The sequence below is a fragment of the Acipenser ruthenus genome, chromosome 8, assembly GCF_902713425.1.
Source record: "Acipenser ruthenus chromosome 8, fAciRut3.2 maternal haplotype, whole genome shotgun sequence".
NCBI lineage: Eukaryota > Metazoa > Chordata > Actinopteri > Acipenseriformes > Acipenseridae > Acipenser > Acipenser ruthenus.
The window spans coordinates 45,706,241-45,730,343 of record NC_081196.1 but is presented as its reverse complement, the minus strand read 5'-3'; the positions used below and the strand labels follow the sequence as shown (position 1 = coordinate 45,730,343).

At 36.8% G+C, this 24,103-nt stretch overlaps 1 protein-coding gene across 1 annotated transcript; it reads right to left on the bottom strand.

The window, feature by feature from the left end:
• Positions 1-1,333: 1,333 nt before the first annotated feature.
• Positions 1,334-16,266, bottom strand: LOC117407201 (solute carrier family 22 member 15-like). Its single transcript, XM_034011904.3, has 12 exons — positions 15,853-16,266; positions 14,171-14,383; positions 12,754-12,886; positions 12,416-12,580; positions 11,682-11,811; positions 10,740-10,955; positions 9,820-9,960; positions 8,669-8,754; positions 8,317-8,437; positions 6,879-6,951; positions 6,079-6,267; positions 1,334-5,226 (listed from the first exon to the last, which is right to left on the bottom strand). Exons 1-12 carry the CDS (start codon positions 15,937-15,939, stop codon positions 5,152-5,154), a joined length of 1,629 nt encoding a protein of 542 aa, XP_033867795.2. The 5' UTR covers positions 15,940-16,266; the 3' UTR covers positions 1,334-5,151.
• Between the last annotated feature and the right edge of the window lie 7,837 nt (positions 16,267-24,103).

The window sequence follows — 24,103 nt, the reverse complement described above, 5'->3', positions numbered from 1 at the left end:
TATACTTGCATTATAATGATGTTCTAGTGTTATTAATGTTAATATACCCAATTGCATAATACGTTAAATAGTACAATAAATTTGGTCCGTTGTTCTGTTTGCATCTAGAATCATAAAACATTGAGTCTAATTTAAATATATATATATATATATATATATATATATATATATATATATATATATATATATACTGTTTTTGTTGTTGTTGTATATCTTACAAAAATGTTCTTAGAACCATTTTGATCTTAAAACATGAAAAAATTATATGAATTTTAAAGCTCACACTGAACTAAACAATTGGGTTACTAAAGACTGTTGTCAGAGACTCGATATACAGGAAGCCATCAGCATTTGGCACATTAATACAATGTGACACATTCAATATCATTGACTCCCAAACAGTGGAAATGTTTCTAATTTTGTTTTCAGACTCAGTGAATCGATTACAGCTCCCCTAATGAATCTGTTAACCGTTTCAAGAGCATGTAAAAGGGTAACAAGGACAGCACTCGTATCATTATGGTTTGAAAGGCTTTAAAATTGTTGTTTACATGCGAAAATGCAAAAATGTAACTTACTCTTCAAATTGTAATTGTAGCAAAAACATCCATGAAAAGCTGGGTTAACAGAGTGCTTGTGTTTACTTTATTTTAAACAAAATGCATTTGTGAAACTTGCTCAGTCACGCACTTGCTTTAAAATCTGCCTCACCTCTGTCTGGATACATTTGTTGGTAGTTGCTTTGCCTTCTCCCAGGACCAGTACACCGCTTCTGGAGTGCTTCATCAAAATCTCATCATCTTCAGATTTGCATCCGATACATCTGTTTTACTGCTGTGCTGTCTTTTGCCTCCTTTGCAATTTGCTGGATATTTATCTTGGCCTTTTTTAATATCGCTGACAATTTCCTGATAGCGTATTCCCATTGCTGAGTATGATACTGCTGTCAAGTTTAAAAATATATTTATGGGTTTTTTTTGTGTTTGTTTGTTTTTCTTTTATTAAAGTGTAACATGTTTGAATTTTTCAATACTTATCATTTCAGTAGGTTAACATTGTTTGGATTCTGGCTGCATTGTAGGCATGGTTGAGTGATTGCATACATACAGCTAATACGAGGCGTTAGGTTGACTGGTCCCTTTCTTATGTACATTACTTGATTGTATACTTGCCCATATTACAAGAACTATCCCAGGAAAGTATTACCAGCTGGACCATGTAAAACACTCTTGTGTTTCTTAAGTTTCATGCATGGCTTGTACTGACAGCATGGCTTATTACTACACAGAATCTTATTACACGGTTATGTTTCATGACCAAAAAACACAGCAAATAATATGAAAAAGATGTTTATTGCACTAAAGGGAATGCACATTCATTGTATGCAACTTGATTGTATTTTACATGCAAGTATTTTAGTTTTCTCACTCTCTTCAAGGAAAGCAAAAGGCACATTGATCAGAAATTAGACATAAGCAATAAGAGGCACACGGAAAGGTCAAATGTCAACACAAATACAGGTTAATAGATTCCGTAAAAATGAACGTGAATCAACACCTTATATCAATAGGTAGAACAGCACAAAATTGTACGAAACAAATATATGGTTACGCCTAGCTGCCTTAGATCCAAAGATATTTCAAACCTAAGATTTTTGCCAAGACGTGAGAAACAGGGAACCGCAGTGCACATCAGTTACACAACAGAATGCAGAATTACAGATAAAGAAGCTTCCAGTAACAGCATGTAGCTATCAACATACAACATAATCATGTTTCCACAACCATAATCTGGAACTTAAAAAAGGTAATGATGCCCCTTTAAGTACAATTCAATGTATTTTTTTAGTTCAATCAGATATGCTCTATACTCAATAACTGCACAACCTTATATTTGGATGCAACGAGGAATGAAATGCCAAGCTACTGAACATTTTGAATGTGTTATATATATATAAAAAAAAAAAAATTGTGATTTTTATGGTTGATTGTTTTAAATGTTTAAATATAGGTTATAACTTCATATCACATCTGTAAAACTAACATCTTAAAAGATTTGAGTCATTTAGAAAACACTGTGCTGTGATGACACTTGAACTTTAAGAGCGAATGTTAAATAAACAAATCAAGATTTTCTTTCTTGATCTAGTTCACTTGAGCAAGCACTAAAATTATAGAAAATATCTTAAAAGTGCTTTTCATTCAAGAACTGTGTAGACAAACCGTTATCATATGAGATGAGCACTGGAACACATGGATGCTTCGGAGCAGGCAGAGGTTGCTACAGTATATCCAAATCCCTTTCACTGGCAGGGCCGGTGCTAGGCAAAGCCTAGCATAGCACCTTTATATCAGTCAAGCAATGATTATTTTATTTATTTTTAAAAATCAACAGGTTTTTTATTCAGCTTGTATTGTGCAATCGTTCGGTGTGCTGGTTTCTGTTTTTAAAAATTGTACGGACCGTGTACAGATTTTAAAAATGGATTTCCCACAGTATTCCCATGGGATTTTGAAATGACTGTTTCATAACTTCAATAACATCATCATTTTAAACTGTAATATGAAACTAAATGTACAGGTTGAAAATGAATGTTTTGGCAAAAGCATTAACCAACATTCCTTTGATATTGCAAATTAGCTTTTTCTTGCTTAAGAACACAACCCTATAGTGACATATCCAACCATTTTAAAACGGTAGGTTGTGGGGCAGACCGAAAAGAAAGCTTTTTAACTTGCGTAGCACACATTATGGATCACAATTTAACATGAATCTGTGCAGTCAAATGATCTAAACACACTCCCAATGTACCATACGTTTTGAAAATTATAACTTAAACTTAGCAGAAATGGCTGCAGGGCAACACAGACGATGTCACGCCAACTACAAGTACCACCTTTCGAAATACTGTCAGTCTAATTACACCCACTGTAATTAAACTAACTGCATGCTTTTAGAATACAGGCACATATCCCAAGGGTAAGGGTAAGCATGTAGCCTATTATTAAACAGGAAGGCAGCAAACAGTGTTTGTCTGCACAGCAAATACACAAATACGAAGTACAGTACTTCACAAGTTTATCATTATTATTGATACATTTCACAGTTGTAACTGAGATGCACGAATCGCTTATCACGGATCAACTGAATAACCCGACACATCTGTTAACGGATTGGTGATGATGGGAATCTGTAAACCTGAACTGTCTCAGCCCGTCCCAGTGTTATGCCAAATAGTGTCATCAAAAGACTCTGTGTCACTGGTGACACAAAGCCATCTGGTCACCCCGTAATTATGACATATGGGTAAGTAGGAAGATTGGAATCTGATGACAGTAGCTTAGCTAGTCAGTTTAAAAATAAATAAATAAAAAATATTTTTTACCGCTAAATTCAACTCATGTCTGGGACGGGTTCCATTTAACTAGTAGCCTACAGTATTACGTCTTTACAGGTTAGTAAAATTGCCAGTGTCATGTGATAGGCAACATTCAGATTACTTAAAATTTTTATCGACTGATTTGGAACTTCAGAGATTGGAACAGAACACCGCAAATTCACATACGTTCAAATTATTAATCAAATTCTTGTTCTGACGGCGAAAATCAATGCCTGTCTTGTCCAGTGGTTTCTTGAAACTTTGCGTCTCCATTAGTCAGTCATAATGCTATTTTCTCTATAGAATGGCATAACAGCTAGAATTAACTCGGTTTACTATTGATCACTCCATACCGTGTGAAAGAGCGTGTTTGGATCGAATTCTTTAGTGTGATGCCAGTTACTGTGGTGCTAAACGTCACAGAAGCGGTGCTTCGCACATTGGGCAGATTCCTTGCTTTCATTATTTGTTTTTTTGCCATCCTAGACGGCTGCCTAGTTTGCCTAGGCCTTCCTCCAGGGATTGCTTATGAATTACATTTCCTAAGTAGTAAAATTATATTAAAAAGATAAATACATATACAGTACAAAAAAGTATTTTCCATCAAGAGAGTGTTCTTACAGTAACTCCAAATATGGTTCAGTATTGTTTTGACCCTCAGAATACAAACAGCCGTTTTACTTGATGTATTACTGCCCTCTACACTGCCATGACAATGTATCTGAAACCATGCATTCAAGGCAGTCAAAAACATGCTTCCAGTAATGTGCATCCTGATGGTCTATCCACCAAACAAATGCCTTAATGTTTCTACTGCAGTACATCAAAACATCTGATCAAACTCAACATTCATTGCATGTTACTCAGGAATAATTCTGAAATTAATTGAGGATGTAGATACTTTGGCTACCACTGTATATAACTAAAGCCTCTGCTTAAATCAAGTCTACAGGCAGCTCGATAGGACATTCAGTATATCCCAAAGGGGAAATTTGGAAAGAAATCACCAGAATGCCAATTTGCGGAGTTAGAGCAGTGTATATGGAAATGCAGCTTAGTTAATATATGCTTTTATATATCTATACAATATCCACTTGTAATTATTAAAATTATCCTTAAGTCAATATTTGTAAAGAGCATGATCTCTAAATGAATTGCACAAAGATACATTCAAGTTTGTCTGGTGCAGAAACTTCAAGCACTGAAGAACCACACGGTGCAGAATAACATCTGTGCTACAGTCTAGTTTTTTGATAGGAGTATTTTTACAATATAGTTCAGGAGGACAGGACTGCGATAAAAACTATGTCAATTAACGCTGATATGAGGAGTCTATTAGCAATCTATAAAAAATAAACAAATAAAATGATCCCGATAGATGTATTTGACAGCACCTTAAAAAAGTTTTACATTGTCGTTTTACACATACCAGATTGACACCGGTTCAATTGTCTTTCTATACAGCAGCTTATGTTCTTTCCTACACTTTGAAGACTTTCGTAATATTGTTTTAAACCAACGCCATTGCAGCCCATGGAAGCAGGAGTCCTGCGTCTTTCTGTGTTGTCAAATTCTAAAGAGGACACTGGATACTAATCCGTAGCTCTTTACAATTTATAACTGTGGACAGAGGATTATGTGTCAGTATTTATTTTCACTGCCCCCTTTGTGTTTTTTGTCTCAAAAGACCAGGGCTGTATTTGAGCTGTTATTGTGCTGCAAACTCTCTGTATTACTCTCTGTATTACAGGGTTGAATTCCAGTTAAATTGCTCACAAGATCATTTGAGTTTGTTCATTCACATCCAAGTATTCTTCCTCGTCAGTCTCTCCAGGGCTTTCTGTTACCTGAAAACAAACCACACAAATACTTTGTCAGTGCCAATAACTTTTTTAGGCTTGAATGGGGACAATGACAGTAAGTAATGGGGTTATGTTTCCTCACAAATTCTGCACAACTTAAAAATAATGAAACTCCTTCAACAGGAATAAGATGTTCTCTGCAAATTACAGATTAAATTACATTCAAAACTCCCAGATAAGTAGGCAAAATGCAAACAAAAATAATCTGAATTAATTTTCAGGAGCAGGTGTCGTTTGTTGGATGTCACTTGTTTGTTTTGTTGCTAAACTGATTATTTAAATCAACACAAAAGCAGGAGCTGGCACAGAGGGGGACTTTAGTACACTGCGGCAATCCAATCTTGCATAAGGATCAGTAGGGTGTGTCTGTCAGTCTAAGGCATGATCAGTTAATCTGAAGCACCAGAACTAACTACGTGGCAACACTAAGAACAACCCCCTCATACTAGAAACCTGTAGCAGCTGGAGTGTGTGTGCCTGTGCTGTATCGTTTCTGAAAACAGCAGGACAAATTATATTATAATAAAAAGGATTTATAAACTGTGCTCAACACATTTAGAAGAAAAGTTACATTTACGGTCAATGTTTTTTGAAGCAAGTATTTATAGATCAAGGCACTGCAGTTCTCTTCTGCAGTATTTTAAGCTCACTAGGCCCTATTCACTTATTTACGTTGGCTGGGACACCCTGGGATAAGACCACTTTAACAATGCCCGGTTAAGGGATTCAATAGTTTTTAGTGATGTTCATAACACCAGCATTAAGGCACCTCTTCACACTGTATTAAATTGTTTTTAAATTAATGTATACAGTATATGAAGAGATGTATTCTATTACCAATCCACTGCTGAATGCCTGCAATGGCAACCCTTCGTCTCCGAGTCTCCGATACGAGCCAGCATGCAAGTCGGAAATGGTCTCCGGCAGGGGTGTGTTGAGGGTTTCTGGTAACAAGAGGTTCAGAACTCCTGCTGATAAGCCAGCAACACCAAACACAATAAAAGGTAAGGCCCACTGGAGTGACTTCTAGAAAGAAAAGTTAAAGAAAAAGACACCTTAAGAAATTGTATTTTAACACCTGTCCATACCTTCATGTATGGATGATTATTCATGGTATACAGTTTTTATTTCCTTTAAACAAATTAAAAAAAAGAAAACATATACCACGAACAATCATTCAGTATCCACTATATACCACGAATGCTGACATCATTAAACACATACTGGACCAGGAGTAGAACTAGACCAGGCATATCAAGAGAAAGACCTTGGTGTTGTAATAGTCTCATCACTGTCAGCAACCACAGAGTGCGTGAAAGCAATCAAAAAGGGAAACAGAATGCTTGGGTATATAGCCAAAAGTGTAGAGTACAAATCCAAGGAGGTTATGATGAGGTTGTACAATGCGCTGGTGAGACCGCGTTCAGAACAATGTCTCCTATTCTGATCATCACAGCACCAAAGGGATACTGTGGCACTGGAAAGAGTCCAAAGAACAACAACCAGACTAATCCCAGGCTGAAATGACTGAGCTACGACACAGAGTTAGGGACTGTAAAGAGATAGAGTACACAGAGAGAGAGTACACACAGAGAGAGAGTACACACAGAGCAGTGATGCAAACACTCACTACTGACCAGAGAAGGGATGAAGGCTGCGATGATGCCCCCTATCCTAGCTGCCACGGAGCACATGCCCATCCCAATGTTCCTGTAAAATGGAAATGTGGTTCATGTGAAACAATAAAAGAAAAGGAATTTTATTTGTGTCAGTTACGTATGGATAACTAAAGAGCAACTTATGTTAAAAATGTATTGCTGTTGTTGTTGTTAAGTTTCCCATTGTATCATTTTGTGTTTCAGTCATCAAATCCTGGTGACTTTTTAAAACTCAGTGCACAGTGTGTCACCATTAGTCTGTCCTGCAACACTCTACCCCTCATGATCCCAAGACATATTTATTTGATATTTCTTATCAACACGTTTAGTTAAGATACCTCTACCCCTATAATCTCAGCTACGTATAAAATACTTTTCTAAATTAAAATGATGTTTTTTTTTAAATATAGTGGAACTCTGTTTATCAGCGCGCTCGGGGGGGACATAAGTCAACGGATGTGTGAAATCCATGGATAAATGTGGTGTCATTGCGTATGACTGGAATGCATGAACAAAATACAGAAGAATGTTTTAAAATGAGTTTACTTTGACAGTGATACTCCTAGAATGTGATACACCGTTTCCCTAGCTTTTTATGTTACCAAAAAAAAAAAAAAAAACTAATAAAAAATAAATATACTACTACCACAAAACAAAAATACTATAAAGCTACAAGATCATAAGGCATTTTATGACGGGAATAAGCTATTCAGCCCATCAGAGCTCACAATTTCCCTGTAAACTAAGTTGAGTAGCTAGCAGATAGAAATGTCATAAGGTATTATCGCTAATTTATTCCACACATTAATATTAATAATCTTTTTTAAACAATTCACTGTTGCAAGTCATTATATTGAACCTTGACAAAGTCCATCATGGTCTGTTGTTTCAGTGAGGCAAAATATGTTTGCTGGGCTTAACTATGTAACTGCTTCAGAGGAACTAATTTTACAGAATCCTTCTGCTGTGCATACCAAGACATTAATCCTCGCATCTGTAGCGCTGCTGTCTTGGCGTCGATTCCACAGGTTAGACTGACGCATGCGTCTTTATGTGTGTGTGTGTGTCTGACTACATGTACTGTATTTAAGAGATAAAACTTTTCCGGGAGACACGGATAATTGCAGTCGCAGATGAACAGGGTGCAGATAAATGAGGTTCTACTGTATATAAAATAGGTTTCTATATTTAAAAATGTTTTGGTTTATTTTGTATCGGAAAATGCAACTTTTGATCAGCATGCCTTCAAAGCTCTCCAATTAAAAGTTAAAGATTCAGAAATATACAGGTAGACACCAGAGTGTATTGCCTACCATGTTAAACAGTGGCATGCAAACAGAAAATGAATATGGTAAACAAAGAATGAAATCAACTGAACAATTCAAGTGTGAGTATTAACTTGCTCCAAAGCCTTTACCTGACTACAGTGGGATAGAGCTCTGAAGAGTAGATATAGACAATATTAAAGGCTGCACTGATGGTCATCTTCCCCAGCAAAGACAGTGACCTGCTATTTACATATGCAAACACCCCTGCTTCTAGAAGAGAGAAAAAAGTATTGTAATAATTGTTCACGTACAGACTGGTACGAGAAACAGCTTTTAATTCCATGATAATGTTACAAACATGATTACACAGAATACCAAATCATCTCACAGAATAAGCGATAGGTCCACAGAGAATGCAAATGACAGGCAGTTTCTATTCTTTCAACACTTACCTGGTCAACAAACAGGTAACTACCGTCTATAACTGCTCTGCATTCTAACCTTGTTTCTCTGGCAGGAACATGATAATGAGGCAGGCTATACCTCCCAAGAACAGAAATCCTGACAACGTCCTTCTGCGTCCAGACCTACATTAAAACACAACAAATACTTAAAACCTAAAGATTGTATCAAAGAGAATTTACTTTTCTTGAAAGCTTTAAACCATGTACCACTATCATTCCAATATCTGAATTCATAACCCACATCGGTGTATTTGAAATTCACAATGTTAACCCTCACACTAAATTTAACCCTAAAACTCTAGAGTTAGTGATAAGACATTAACAGTGACATTCATGGTACTGACTAAAATTTTGTTATATAAATCAGACAATTAATTCTCGAATGGTCTTACTGCTTGGATTACATATTTTGGTAAGTGGGTCCTGCAATAAACAACTTTAACTGTAGTCACTGATAGAAAGCATAGCTATCAAACCAATTTCCTATAACAAATACAGTTTCAGGATACACACATTTAAAAAGTTAACTGCTTGTGAAAATGAATTAATTGAAATAAGATCCTGCTAAATCCAGAATACTGTGAAAATGCAGCCATTTTTCAAATAAGAACTTCTTTTTTTTTTTTGTGGCATGTGCAAGTCACAGGCTCTAAAATGTGATTATTTCCCCATGATTTACAGCACCGTATTCAGACACCTGATCTTCCTTAGAAGTCCTGCTTATTATAAAATGTATTATAAACGTGTGAAACACTGCATGTTAATGAACGACAGTAGCAGCCTTTGTTTATGCTCTTCTCAGCTCACATTGTATGCAAATGATTAACCATGTGCTGTTGCAATACAGATGGACCAAGTCTCTTATCTGATGCTGGGAGTAAATGGTGGTTTACCTATACTTGTGCTCACTGAAATTATGCAAAAACGGGCCTACAGTATTCACATAAAGTAGCAACTAGACACCTAGCAGGTGTTTCATATCAGTTTGAACACTTTGTAATCTTTTTGGTAAGTTCCTCTATTAGACTGCACTGGTCTGGACTGTCACATTTTCATTCAACAGTCAATAACAGTTTATGATGTTTATTATATTTACTACCACATTTCCCCAATCGAGCTACACATAAAACAAATTAAATAAATAAAGCTTCTCAATACACAAGAGTCAAGGTTTACAAATTCACTCACCATTTACGACCAATTAAATAGATGCATATTGGATAAGAAGGCAACTCTGCAATCCCAGACAGAGCCAGATTGACGTACAGATTCCCGCCCATGTTCCCTACGTTAAGTGTAAGGCCATAGTACACAAGACTGCACACAAACCTGACAGAAACATGAAGGAGAAGAGGCATCAGAAACTCAGTGTGAAGTACATTACCAAATAGTGCTGGCGTGATGGTATACCCTGTAATCTGTATGTTTAGGAAACTCAGTAGATAGATGTATTTTCATAGGAAACCTAGAAGTTGTATTTCTTTCTTTCTATTTTGTTTTGAGAAAAGTTGTGAGCTTTCATGTTCCAATATGAGTTTGAGACTGGATTTTTCCTGAAAGTAGTTCATTGACAGATTTCTCTGTGCCGTTTGAAACATAGGGACAAGGCATTCATTATTCCTAACTGTCTCAAGTACAACAGACATGTTTGTCCTGTAGACAGTTTCTGTCATTCTCAAAAAAGAATATTTAGTTTTATTAAGATTCTATGATTGAGTGGTTTAAACTAGATTGAGTTTGTAAACCCAGGAATGCATCATTGTTGAATTTCTTTACTATTATTATTTGTTTATTTAGCAGACACCTTTATCCAAGGCGATTTACAGAGACCAGGGTGTGTGAACTATGCATCAGCTGCAGTCACTTACAACTACATCTCACCCGAAAGACGGAGTACAAGGAGGTTAAGTGACTTGCTCAGGGTCACACAATGAGTCAGTGGCTAAGGTGGGACTTGAACCGAGGACCTCCTGGTTACAAGCCCTTTTCTTTAACCACTGGACCTCACAGCCTCCTATACCTCTATTTACTTGAACAAACTTGTTATAAAGTGAATTCCCAGCACAGTGTTACACTGCCACACTGGCTGCTCCATCTCCAGTACCTACCATGAATACATCATAACAAGAGTGCGCTTGAGAAGGATCCTGTGGCAGAACAGGTCCAGGGCCCCCACTGTCTGCCTGTCTCTTCTGTCCAGAGGGGGTTTTAAGGACACTGTGCATTTCTGCTTATGGTTTCTCTTCGCGATGAGGTAAAGGACATCTTCAGCCTCACTAAGGCGCCCTTGTGAATATAGCCAGCGTGGAGATTCAGGGATGAACCTGGGGATGCAAAACCATACTGGACTGTATACCCATGGCAAAAACAACACCAGATTGTGAAATGTTCACTGTCTGAGTCACACGAAAAATTAACCATAAAAAAAAAATGTTCATTAAAATTTGTCATATAGAAATATTTTAAAGCTTGACTGTCAAAGTGAGACAGTTTTTTTAGTAATGTATTTATCTATGTATTTTTTAAAAAGGAAAGTAATTCACTAGCCTTTTGCATCTGGTGGGTTTGAACCTGGGTTAGGTCCCCAAGAGTGGAATAAGTTTGCTGTTACCTTTGCCCTACGTGGAAACCTTAAAATAAAGAAACTTCAATGCTTTGAGAGTCAGTGCTCACTTAAAGAGAAACTGAATGGGTGTGAAATGAATGTAGCTAATGCAATTTTTTTTGTTTGTTAATTTTCTGGTTCAGTAATCACACCTTTTGATGCAACCTCAATATTGCTCTCAGAATCATGTCTGCTCTCCAAGTAGATCTGTTACACCAGAGTGTAACCATCAACCTGTCCCCCTGCAACACTTTGTCCCTAGTGGATGTAGGAATGTTTGTTCTATGTAGTATTTCTTACTGATGTTCTTCTAGGCAGTGTCTATACATCACATTCTAGATTGTTCATTTAGTAGTGCTCTCTTCTCTCAGATGCCATGTGCAATAATAATGCTATTTTATAGGCTTACATTTTAATTCAGACAGACACGGGATTGTACACTTACACTGACAGCACAAATAAAAGCACCCCTTGCAAATTAGTGACAAGAGCCAGCATTCTCCAGGAGTGAATAAAATAACCCATCACTGCATACACAGAAATTCCTGCAGCGAAAAACAAGCTGCCCAAAGATCCTGCAGAGAACATAAAGGGGTTTATTTAAACCAAAAGGCACATAGAAGTAAATAAAACCTGACAAGGAAATTACTTGTATAGTCACTTTGGTTTTATATATTGGTTATATATAATCCTTTGGTTTTATATATTGGTTATATATAATCCTTTGGTTTTATATATTGGTTATATATAATCCTTTGGTTTTATATATTGGTTATATATAATCCTTTGGTTTTATATATTGGTTATATATAATCCTTTGGTTTTATATATTGGTTATTGCACCTTTGGTTTAATCTAATCGCATCACGGTGACCTGCATATAAATATCCACATGTCTGAGTTGGGCACATACATGTAGTGACTAAGATCTTATGGTAATATTATAAAAGACTAAATTGAAGCCTACAATATGTGGATTTCTTTCACTTACAACCTCTTCAACTATTAAAATAGTTCTGCATACCATACAAGCCCCTGTGCTTATCTTACTTATACTACATGTGTTTGTGAAGCTGAAATGGGCTTGTGGAACATCCTGCATTTGTGGCAATTCATTTTTCTTTTACTGTGTAAGCTCATGTATGCACAAGCAAACATTTAAGCATTCTTCTTCTTTACCTGTGAGTGCCCAGTAGGAAGTGCCCACATACTCGTTTAGTAAAACAAAGGCAACCAAGGACATTCCTCCATTCATAATGCCCACCAGAAAACGGGAGGCAGCAAACAGCTGGTATGACGGTGCAAGTCCGCTTGTAACTCCAAACGTGATATCAAGCGCCAAACCTGAGAAAACATGGGTAATCAATCAGTGTAGCCTGTAACATGGACTGTTTTCTGTCTGTAATCATTTCACTGTAGTAATGCTGGATCTGTTAAACATATTGTATATATGTATGTATGGTCAACAGATATAGTCTACTATATATATATATATATTATATTATATGCCTGCTTACCAGTGAGGTAGAGTTTCTTTCTCCCATAACGATCAGAGAGATGGCCAAAGGCGAGTACTCCCATCAACACGCCACCAAAGTAAAAGGAGCTTGCCAGGGAGACTTTGTAGGCTGCATCCCCGATCAAGTACCACTTGAACACAGAGTGAATTGTTATTCATTTGGGGCAGTACATAAGCAAACATGAGTGGCATACTAAGATAGACAAAAGAGCAGTTAACCAGAAAAGCAGAATTCAGGTAAGATAAACACAATCTAAATGAGACTTCCCCATGACATGCTGTTTAATGGATATAATAAATCCAGACTCACTAAAATAAACAAAATAATAAAGAATATTATTATTACAGACGGTATATTACCCAAAAGGTATTCAACTAATATCAGGGAAGCTAAAGAAGTCCACATCTGAAGAGTGTGCCCAACATTGACCAGTTCAAAACAGTCAGCCAAGTTAATGCAGAAATGATGGAAAGACATGGGATCAATTTGTCAGGCTGCACAGTAAGGTGTTGGCTCTGACAAGATAAAGTATTAGTAAAAAAAATAAAATAACACATTAATCCAACATAAGCAAGCACACAAGGCTGCAGTTTGTAGGAGATCAAGGGAACTAGAAAAGTGAAAATGCACCATGCAGTTGCAAAACCAAAATAAAACTTTAGCAAGTGTGTGACTGTCATTTCAAAGCAGAGGAGTTCAAATGTCTATTTGCACTCCACAAGACAGCAATCACATCAGAAGCCACGTGGAAGGTAAACAAAGCTACACACAAGAGCAATCGTGGCATAAAAAACAACTTGATGAAAAGCTTCATGATAATCTTTCATGAACTGATGCAGGCCTAGGGACCAGATTCAATTCTATTGGCTGCTGGGGCATGGTGAGTCAGCGTTAGGTTTTTAAAATTTGCAATACCGTCTTATGTGGATGCATGCTGTATGTTGACAGCCACCTTGTTCTGAAAAAAAAAAAGTCTGAACCAGCTTTAAGTCTGTGTGTGTGGCTTGCTGTCAAACAACTGAATTTAGAGATCTGGTGAAAATTAACAGAACAACAAAATAATAGTATCACTGTATCCTGGAACAACAAGCCTAGAGCCTTTCCTACTGTATCCTGGAACAACAAGCCTAGAGCCTTTCCTACTAGTTTATTTTTATCGCTAACAAACAGTCAATTTATAAGAGAACCATAACTGAACTTTGATACAACCACAGAATAGAACTATATTCCAAACATACCTCAAACCGTTTTGTCTCTGTGATCCACAGATCTAAAAGTCAATAATGTACAATGTACACTATTAAGATGACAGTTACGTGAACCTGTTCATTTTACACAAAGTGTTTTTATAACCCGCATCAAAAGCTGGCTGTTGAAAGCCCAGTTCACGAACACACACTGAGGCACTCCTTACCTCTGAAGTAATTGATGTATAACTCCCGTTGAAGTGCACATGTCTGTGCACTTCACTTTGGTTTGCTTCATGCAGCCAGTGTCTGAATATCTGATCTTCATCAGCTGATTTGTGGGTCAGGCTTTGGTTGGTGAACTGTCTCTCCAGATCCCAGTCAAAAGGAGGTGCCAACCCCACCAAGGCAATAAGAATGGCTTCAGTAGAAACATAGAACTGCAAAGCAAAGTCACAGGCAGCCCAGTTAGGCAAGGCCAGGAAAGCTAAATAAAAAGGTTACACCTACAGCAATGGCCGCACATTCATATGAATTCCACACATTAGCGGTTATTCCTGTGGTGTTCCACTTGATGAATTATGAATTAGCGGCCATTTTCTTTACATTATCTTCAAGACTACAGGAATCATTACAAAATAACATAAAAACTTTGCTTATGTTATGATGTAATAACATGAAACTGTATTGAAATGTATATGCATTTGCAGCCATTATTTTAATGTGTTACTTATAATTTATTGGTATTTTTTTGCACTTGATTGCATATATAAATAACATTGAATACTTTCATCGTATAAAAGTATTGCATGTTATTTGTACAAGTGATAAAGTGCAAAAAAGAAACAAACAGGATTTCAATTCACACTTTGTCATAATATATACACATGTGCAAACCAAGAACACAAGAATGTGTTGCACAGCTTCACCTTTTAACTGATGAGATTACATCACGAGTTTAATATGTTATGTAAGCAAGGATTCGTTTGGGAATGTGCCTGGATCATCACCATCCGGGTACTGGGGATATTTGGATTATTCAGAAGTACTCTTTTGTAGGTATCAAGCATTTGCACATTTACATAATCTCATTTCAGTACAATGTGCCTGTATGTACGTGGGAATCAGTGATGTGGGTGTGTTGGGGCATAGTGCAATTCAAATACATTTCAGGGTTACTGCAGCTTGCGGGCATTTTTTTTAATTTTTTTTTTTAATTAGAGTTTATTTAATTTCATTATTTACCTTTAAATGATCACACATTCTCCTAAATTAATAGAATGATGAAAATAATGTATGCTGTACCACAAAGTAAATAACTTGGCTGCCAATATCATGACCTACAATATCACATTGGCCTAGATTACGAAACAATTTATGCAAAGATTGGATGACCTGATCTAAAGATATTGGGAAACGTGTCCCTGCATACGACTGTACTGTATTCTAGTATGTACACTGCAATCAAAATAGCAGCTGGAGTTGAAGGTAATAATATTGATTCCGATTTGTATGGACTTGTAACACTAATAACAACGCTGTTTTTCAAGGATCTTGATGGCATGCAGACGTTTTAAAGACTTTTGCTACATGCCATTTACATTTAAAAAAACATTACTTTGGATGATATCAACTATGTAACGTTTGTTTGCATGTTAGTACATCGGAATTAAATTTTTTTTTTTTTTAAGTATATAACTTCATAATTGTCTATTTGCCAAATTAGATTAAAACTAACACAACTTATCATTAGTTTCGTTTAATTAACATATGTCATAACTACTGCCAGTAAACAAGTACCTACTAGCAAATGTCATTCTCTCAGACCACCGCTGTAAGCATGATACAGTGAATTTTTAGCAGCATCAATACCGTAGGACTCAGTGCTCCTCCTACTAGATTTACTCACCGTTAATAACAATGTCAGTAGAAAGCAAAGGTACATTTGATAAATCCCCATTTCTCCAACCACTTGAAATGCTTCTTCTATTTCCATATTTGTAGAAAATATAAACTGCGCCAAAAGTTAAATAAAAATGGAACACTTTGCCTTTTAACTCAAAGCAATGACACGTTCTGTACAGATGGGAGTTTCTTTCCGTTTGATTCCAGTCTCTTCGAATCCGAAGAGCGATAACCTTGATACCCACAAAACATTTTCTACAAAACTGTATTAAAACAGTTGATATATAAACATAATAAACACATTATTTTCTCAATTAACATAGTTATCCGCTCTCTGTGAGATCAGGGTAGGTACTGCTGTATACGCAGCAAGTACGTCATTCCAACAGCCTCCATTAATCCAGAAGGGAGGGGTTGGCGCGCAAGGGAGGGTTTTTTGTAACTAAGCATATCGAGAATTTGAGAAATGCAGGGATGTAGTATATGGGGCAGGGCTAAAGTCGAGTTAGTCGTTAGTCATCCCTACAATACAAAGAAACGTAATTTTAAGTAGTTTTCCTATATAAAAAAAAACAAACAAATATTGTGATAAGGATTTAATTTTTGTCTTATTTAAACATGTATATAGCTCTGGCAGCCTTCTGATTGGCCGGTGTTGAGCCAAATGGTGGCGCTGCCAAATACTGTTGCGTGGCAGCATTTGGCACTTTAGGTGCCAAATAGTGTCGCACAATTGTACACCCGTATTGATTGGATATTTTAATTGTTTTATATTCTTTGATTTTGAAGATCAGAGAGCATTGTACTGCTAATTAGTGCATTTATTAGTGTAGCAGATCGAAACTGTCTCCGTTTACCTTTCAGTGTGCTGAGAATGCAATACTTCTCACTGAACATTAGAAATATGTTTGTATTATATATATATATATAATATAGACCTAAAGTTAAGATACGGTATGAAGGTTGAGATACTCAGCAACAAGTTCGGAAAATAGATTTTAAAACAGCTGTGTCCTCAACTGTTCAACGTTACTGTATAATTCATTTGTATCTGTTTACTACATTTTTCAAAAGTTTATCCTTCAGTAGGCATACACACTACTGTCGGACGTACAGTTTTAAGGGAATTTGTACAGTGTCCGGCCAGAACCACTGACCAGACAGAAAAAGTTTGGTTCTTGTGAATCTTTTTTACTCGCTGTTCGTTGCTGTTTGGGTATTTCCCATCTTACTGCACTAACAGCCAATCAGAGCCCGCTACATCCTTGTTGCTCTGTCGACATTCCTCTAACTCTCCACTGTGCAAACATGTTTTTTATTGGTCTGTTAAGTTTGAAAACTACACTAAAAGATTTTTTTTTTTTTTATCATTAATCACCATTAGCGTATAAAACAAAAGCTGTCATGGGTGCTGAGTACCTGCTTATTTTCCCCCATGGGTGCTTGAGCCCTGGACACACATAGAGTAGGCACTTATGTAAGTCTCTTCTCTTCTAAAGCAGGTGCAGTGCGGTAATCCCACAAGAAACAACAGACAACAAAGTTGAAAATGGTTTCTGTTTAATGTCTTAATCCAGGGGTCTGGTGACCAAAACAGACACAAACAATGAAGGCTGGTAATACACAATGATGTGTATTGCACAGTAAATGATACATGGTTGCAAACAACAATAATCAAATACAACACAAATCCCAATGAAAACCAAACACAAACACGGTCACCTCTCCCAGTGAGTGCTGTAGTGTTGGAGGGGAAAGTACAGTGTTATTTAGTGTGTTTTTGTCCGGGTTTGGTGCTGGCCGTGGGCGACAGCTCTGGATTGTGTTAGCCGTCTAGTCTAACAAACAAGACAAAACAAGATGTTGCAGACAGACTGACAAAACAAACAAAACACTCATTTTTGTAACACAAATACGGGTCATTTTGGTGCTTTAGCATCACCATCACAAGGAACAGATTACATCACTACGTCCCCGTTATATTCCGTCAACCATGACCTCTTGGTTAACGAGTGCACCCACTCCTCCAATCCGTGGATGCCAGCCATTTCCCGTCTGGGTCAATGGTTTAGTGTACTGTAGCTCCACACCCTTTCTAGATGGCCAACTTCCGCCAAACCCTGGCAATGAATTGTCAGACCAACCAGTCTAGGGTACTCTGTTCCCTTTACATAGCGCCCTCACAGGTCAGAAGGGAGATCTAATACCAAGAATCATTCAATCTCTGTCTCAGTAACGTATACAGTTTTATTCACAATTACATTTAAAAACATGTACTTTCATTTGGCTGTTGCCGTTGTTTTACACGACACCATGATCTGTAAGTAGAGCATTCATTTATTGAATCACTCCTTGAAGCAGAATACGTTAGTGTTCAATTAAGAGAACTGGAATAAATCGCTGACTGTGACAATGAAATGAAATGACTATTACTAATAGAGCAATGCTGTAATAAAGTGGTATTGCAGTACTTTGGACATATTTAACAACTTATCTATTCATAGGTTGTTAACTGCAGTGCCGGTGAGTGAAAGGTTTGCATTGGGCTGTAAATGATCTAGTGCAGCAACTTTGTGGGCTCATTGCTCATGATAGCTTTGCTGTCTGACTGTTTTTGACCTACATTCATATTTTACCAAAGAAAACTGCTTTCATGAAATGCATGCCCTAGTTATAGCATTTTTCTCTTACAGTCTGTATATTTAAGAACAGATATGACATTTTCGGGGCAGACTACTACACACGTAAGGTCTATAACTTTAAACGTAGGAATGGAGAAAAGTACAGTTAACAATCCAAAGTTATGAACACATAGGATCCCTTGTAATTAGTTCTATTTTGGTGACACCAACTGTTTTGTTTTACCAACTTGGCACTTAAGGGAGAACTTAGCAAATGATGAAATCAACCACACAACAGATAATAGTCCAAGATGCAAGACAGCTTAACAGTGTAAAGTATGTACAGTAGCAGTCAATTAAAGTGGAACTCCCCGTCACAAGGCAGCCCATTGTCAGGCAGGCAAACCATAAAGTCATGACCCTTTACTAATTGGTTGCTGTACCTTTGAGTAACGTATATAGTTCATTTGCGTCTCCTACTAGGTTGTATAGCTATGGCCAACAGTATTGCATGACCCTATAGAATTAACTAATTTTGCTAACTTATTGAAACACACTTTGTAGTTTTCCATATTCTTAACAAAAAATGGACAAAAATTGAAACAATTGACATTTCAAAATCTAACATGAAATACTGTACTACAATTATGGCTTCCATTTACAATATCATTTTGTAGTTCCTTTGATTACATGATGTTAAATAAAAGATCTAAATTATGTTCATGTAGTTTTTATTTTAATTATGTCTCAATCCTACAATTCTAAGTGATGCAAAACTTTTGTTCAGAGCTCTAGGGTATAAGCAGAGCAATGTATGCTGGGTGTGGTAGCGATACAGTATGTTCTCAACCTGTCTGTGACTCAATCATGCATACACCGTAACAAGGAAGTTTCCTTTTGTTTATTACTATACAAACAAATGCCAAGAAAAACAACTTCTTGAGCCAAGTCCCAACCAGGTGACGATGTTCATATAATTCTAGGTGATGTAAAACTTTTGGCCATAGCTCTACCATGAATTACCTCTTAGTTGTGAGGAGGACTGTGAGGATGCAGTAACATGGGTTAACTAGTGATCAAAATAATACAAGTACTGAGCTCTGTGACATGTGTTTTATAGAATGGAACTGTGGAACTAGGCTATGTATGGTCTGAAGCATTTGACTATTAAAATAAATTTGCTGTGTGCTTGTACCCACAAATCTGTGTCTGGACTCTTGACTGTATGCTGCCTTCTGGCCTAGATTAACATCAAACCAGCCTGTCCATTGTTGCAACAATATGCATTTGTGCAGTTGTTCCCCATTTGGCTCCCACATGCATGGGGTGGTCAGAGCTGTGGTGGAAGGTATACTGGCAGCTGCAGCTGGAGCTGACTGCTGCACCAACTGTCCCAACAGCTTACTTTCCTGAGTGGGCTTTCTGTAGCCATTTTTATATCCATCTGTCCATGCATGTACATGGATCAGTCAATCAATGATAATGTGACAGGGACACTTCACCCTGTCCCACTCCCTATTTGTAACTTAGTTTTCACAATATATATTTATTTTAAACTCTTATAGTTTCCAAATATTTAATGTAAGTAATTTGTGATACAAATATGTATTGACCACTTGTGCATACCCCTTTCACAGCTGTATTATATTATATATATATATATTATATTATGATGGTTACACTTGAAAAATGCTATGCAAATTCATATGAATTCTAAAGCATAAGCTGCTATACCTGTGGTGTTCCACATTAATTAATTATGATACATATAGCTATAATCTTCAGGACTAGAAAAAACATTACAAAATAGCTGTCATTTAGATGATAGTCTCATGCAATCCTATGAAACTTTACAAATCCACATAAATTTTGCCATTATTTTAAAGTTACCTAAATTACACATAAGCAGTGAACAGATATACCATGGAGATATTTTTTTTATTTTGAAAGCAAGTCAACTTTTTTACTTTTTTAACCGTCCTTACTTGAAAAAAAAAAAGTAAAGATCAGCCTATAGCAAACTGGCCATTCTTCATTAATCACTGATGTGTGGCATAAAGTGTTATCACAGTATGTAACTACCTGTCTATTCAGAGGTTTTTAACTGCAGTAAGTGAAAAGTCTGGCATTGGGCTGTCAATTATCTAGAGCAGCAACGCTGTGGGCTCTTTGCTGTCTCTTTTACTTGTGAGCTACTGAAGTTCAACCTATATTAACATTTTAGCTGAGAAAATTGGTTTCATGAAATCAAGACTGGTCATCCTTCATTAATCACTGCTGACTCACAGGTGTCTCTTTGTAAACTCAATCCCGTCTCAAGTGCTAACGTCAAGGCAGACCCACCGGCATGTCTAGTATTTGTGCTCTATGGGATCTTCGCACAACGTCTCCGTTAGCGCAGCTCTCCTTCGACGGTCACCATACAGGCTCCTGGCTTTGAGGGACCCAGCTGTGTAGCAATGTCTCTCCAGCTGTGTCCCATCTCAGTCAAGCACACTGCACGCTCACCACAGGCTATCCGATGCTCCCTGCAGTTTTCTATCTTTGAGTGTTTATCACCTTGCCATTTGTTTTTATCCCACATTATTATTATTTGTATTGGTTCTGTGGTATTAGAATACTGAATATAAAAGTACTCTCTCTCTCTCTCTCTCTCTCTCTCTCTCTCTCTCTCTCTCTCTCTCTCTCTCTCTCTCTCTCTCTCTCTCTCTCTCTGGTAACCAACCAATGTTTTTATGACTTCACTAGTGAATACTCTTTTGTGACAAACAACACCTACTGGAAAAACTGGATAAACAGATGATGAAGAGCTATTTCTAGTAACATGTACTACCTCCTTCACTGCTGATTTAACACATAGAAGATACAAGGCTATTGGGTGCCTGCATGATGCCAGATCATAGGGCCCTTTTGTAAATAAAATGAAAAAAAAATAGAGAAAATTAAAATCTTTTTTTGTGCACACTCAATTAAGCTATCCCATAATATGACACTTAATCCATAAATCACAGGCTGCTTACACTGTGCCGTGCGAAAAAACAAACTTTTAGAAGGCAGTCCTGGGCCATTTGCTGGGTTCTGGGTCCAAAAGTTCAGTTCTTCAAAAATCAACACAAAATAAGGTTTTCATTTTTATTTTATCTTTTAAACTTGTTAAAAAATTCTCCTTCAAATAAAAATATAAAGCGCAAAAAGTAAAAAATATAATATCTGTAGTGTTATTTATTATAAAGATATTATGAATCTAAAATAAGATTGCTTTCAGTCGAATTGAGACATCAGACCGGGCAGCTAGTCTCACTGATGCTTTCTTGCTGATAACATTTCTAATAGACAGTATTTCTGTATTCAGCCTTTGATAAACACTAGGAAGGTCCGGCACAGTCCAGGCACAACAGATACTGTACAGACAAGGGCAGCTTCACAGAAGAGGGTCAGAGGAACACTGTATTGTCTGTAGGATAGGGCACTGAAACTCATATGCTAGTCAGGATGCCAGTACACTATTTCATGATCTGACCTGTGCCTAATTCATTTCTTAGTAGTAGTTTAATATAGTTTTTTTTGTTTGTTTGTTTTCAGAAGTGGTGCAAACCTTAAGCAGTAAATCTGAAAGTACCTTAAACATGAAAAGTTTGCTTGTTTATTGTTTCCAGATTACAAAAGAGAAGGAGATGTGATCCATTTTATGGGACTAACTAAACAATAATTAATCACAAGCTTTCAAGACCTCAGATGTCTCTTCTTCAGGTGAAAATAGGAAAGAGAGATTGGTGTTTTGATGTCTATATAACAAAACAAGTTTAGCAATTTGCTTTTTTTCTACTGGTTTTCTAATACCAAGAATATAGAAAACAAGATTCATGATTCATGGTGATAAGAACGTGCCTGTATTTTATAATATGTGATGTCAGTCTTGAGAATATTGCAGACAAAACTAAACCAGGGCTTACATTATGTATTTTGTAAGGGTGGGGCAATGTGTTTACAGGAGCGCCAGATACAGACACATCCTGTTATGAAGGCACAAGGTGGTCTGCTTGACTTTCTCATGTCTCGGTTTACCTCAGAATAATGACTGAGGATTTTAAGTTATTCTTGATGGTGTTTCAAGGCAAATAATAGCTTTAAAATGAATAAGAGATGTCTTGACATTTATAAGGAATGAAAAAAAAGAATAATTTTAGTTGCTCAGAACTTCTTATCATTGTTTATAAGTGGATTCCTGCAAGTCCGCATTTGTCCACATGATGGGGCTAGAACTCTTTATAGCGCCATCAGTACAACACTCTGTAAGGCAGCCATGACATATAACCTCTATTGGCAGTTAGGTGTGTTCTAAAGATTTTAAGATTATATAAAGTAATCTAATGGGCTTTTGTAAACTGTTTTTTCTTTTACAAAAAGCATGGCATGGGATCAATTTGAATCTATCATCATTACTTTCTTTCTTGTTATTATCCCTTGGTATTCCAAGTGAAAGAAAATAATAATTTCCTGCACGGTGTTCAACATACCATAACAAAAAAACTGACATACGATATGAATATACCCATTGTTTCTGTGTTACATCGTAACATGTGGCAGCTCTCGTATGCGTGCTGCTTTACATTTAGCTCGTAGGAATCTGTTGCAAATGAGTTATATCTCAAGGCTATTTTCTTAGTTAAAATAATAAATAATGTAAAATATGAATACATGTAAAACATGAATACATGTACAAATATTTGCTAAAAACCTGGTAACAATGCGATTAATATTTCCAAAGGCATTTCCAGAGAGTACACCTTTGATATAAATATAGAGACATGTATTATAACTGAAGACATGAAAAAATAGGGAATGTAAGCTATTGCCAAGTTTCTTTGAAGTCTGTCATCCTTATGCAGTTAAATATGTCTCATCCTATCATGTTGTATTCGTATAATAATAAGTATCTCCATCCATAGTATTGTAAACTGGCAACCACACCATCTGGATTGCTGAAAAATTGCTGAAAAATTGAATCGCCATCTGTACAAGTCCTTGCATTCCCGAGACCTGGGATTGTACATGCCATGAACCTGTCTGACCACTGGGTGTCACTATTGCTCCATGTAGGGACATCTCAATACACTTTGTAAACCATCAACTGTGCCTTGCTTCCTTGGTAATGTATCGCAACTGTCGGGACTGAATTATAATTTTCATTAACTAGTTTACCCTAAATTCCCCATACTGTGTTCAAAAGTAGTAGGGGCATAACCTTTATTGCCAAGTTCTGCCCGTCCCCTTCCCAGGAACCTTTAATACAATGTTCAACTTCAGTATCTGCCTATAGATTCTTGTGGTTGTGCACAAACAAATTTGTCACAGTTTTTATCTGTGTTTTATTCTGTCATTTTGCTGAGGTTTGTAAACATCACAATCAGTGATGTCATCTACAGAAGCAGGTCATTTGTGTCATGAAGTCACGTTCTGTTGTGGTCAATTACCCCACCAATCACCACATGATCTCCAACGGCAATGCAGAGGCACTTAAGAACATAAGAACATAACAAAGTTTACAAGCTAGTGGAGGCCATTTGGCCCATTTTGCTCATTTGATTGTTAGTAGCTTATTGATCCCAAAAGGATCCCAGGGTGTCAGCCTGT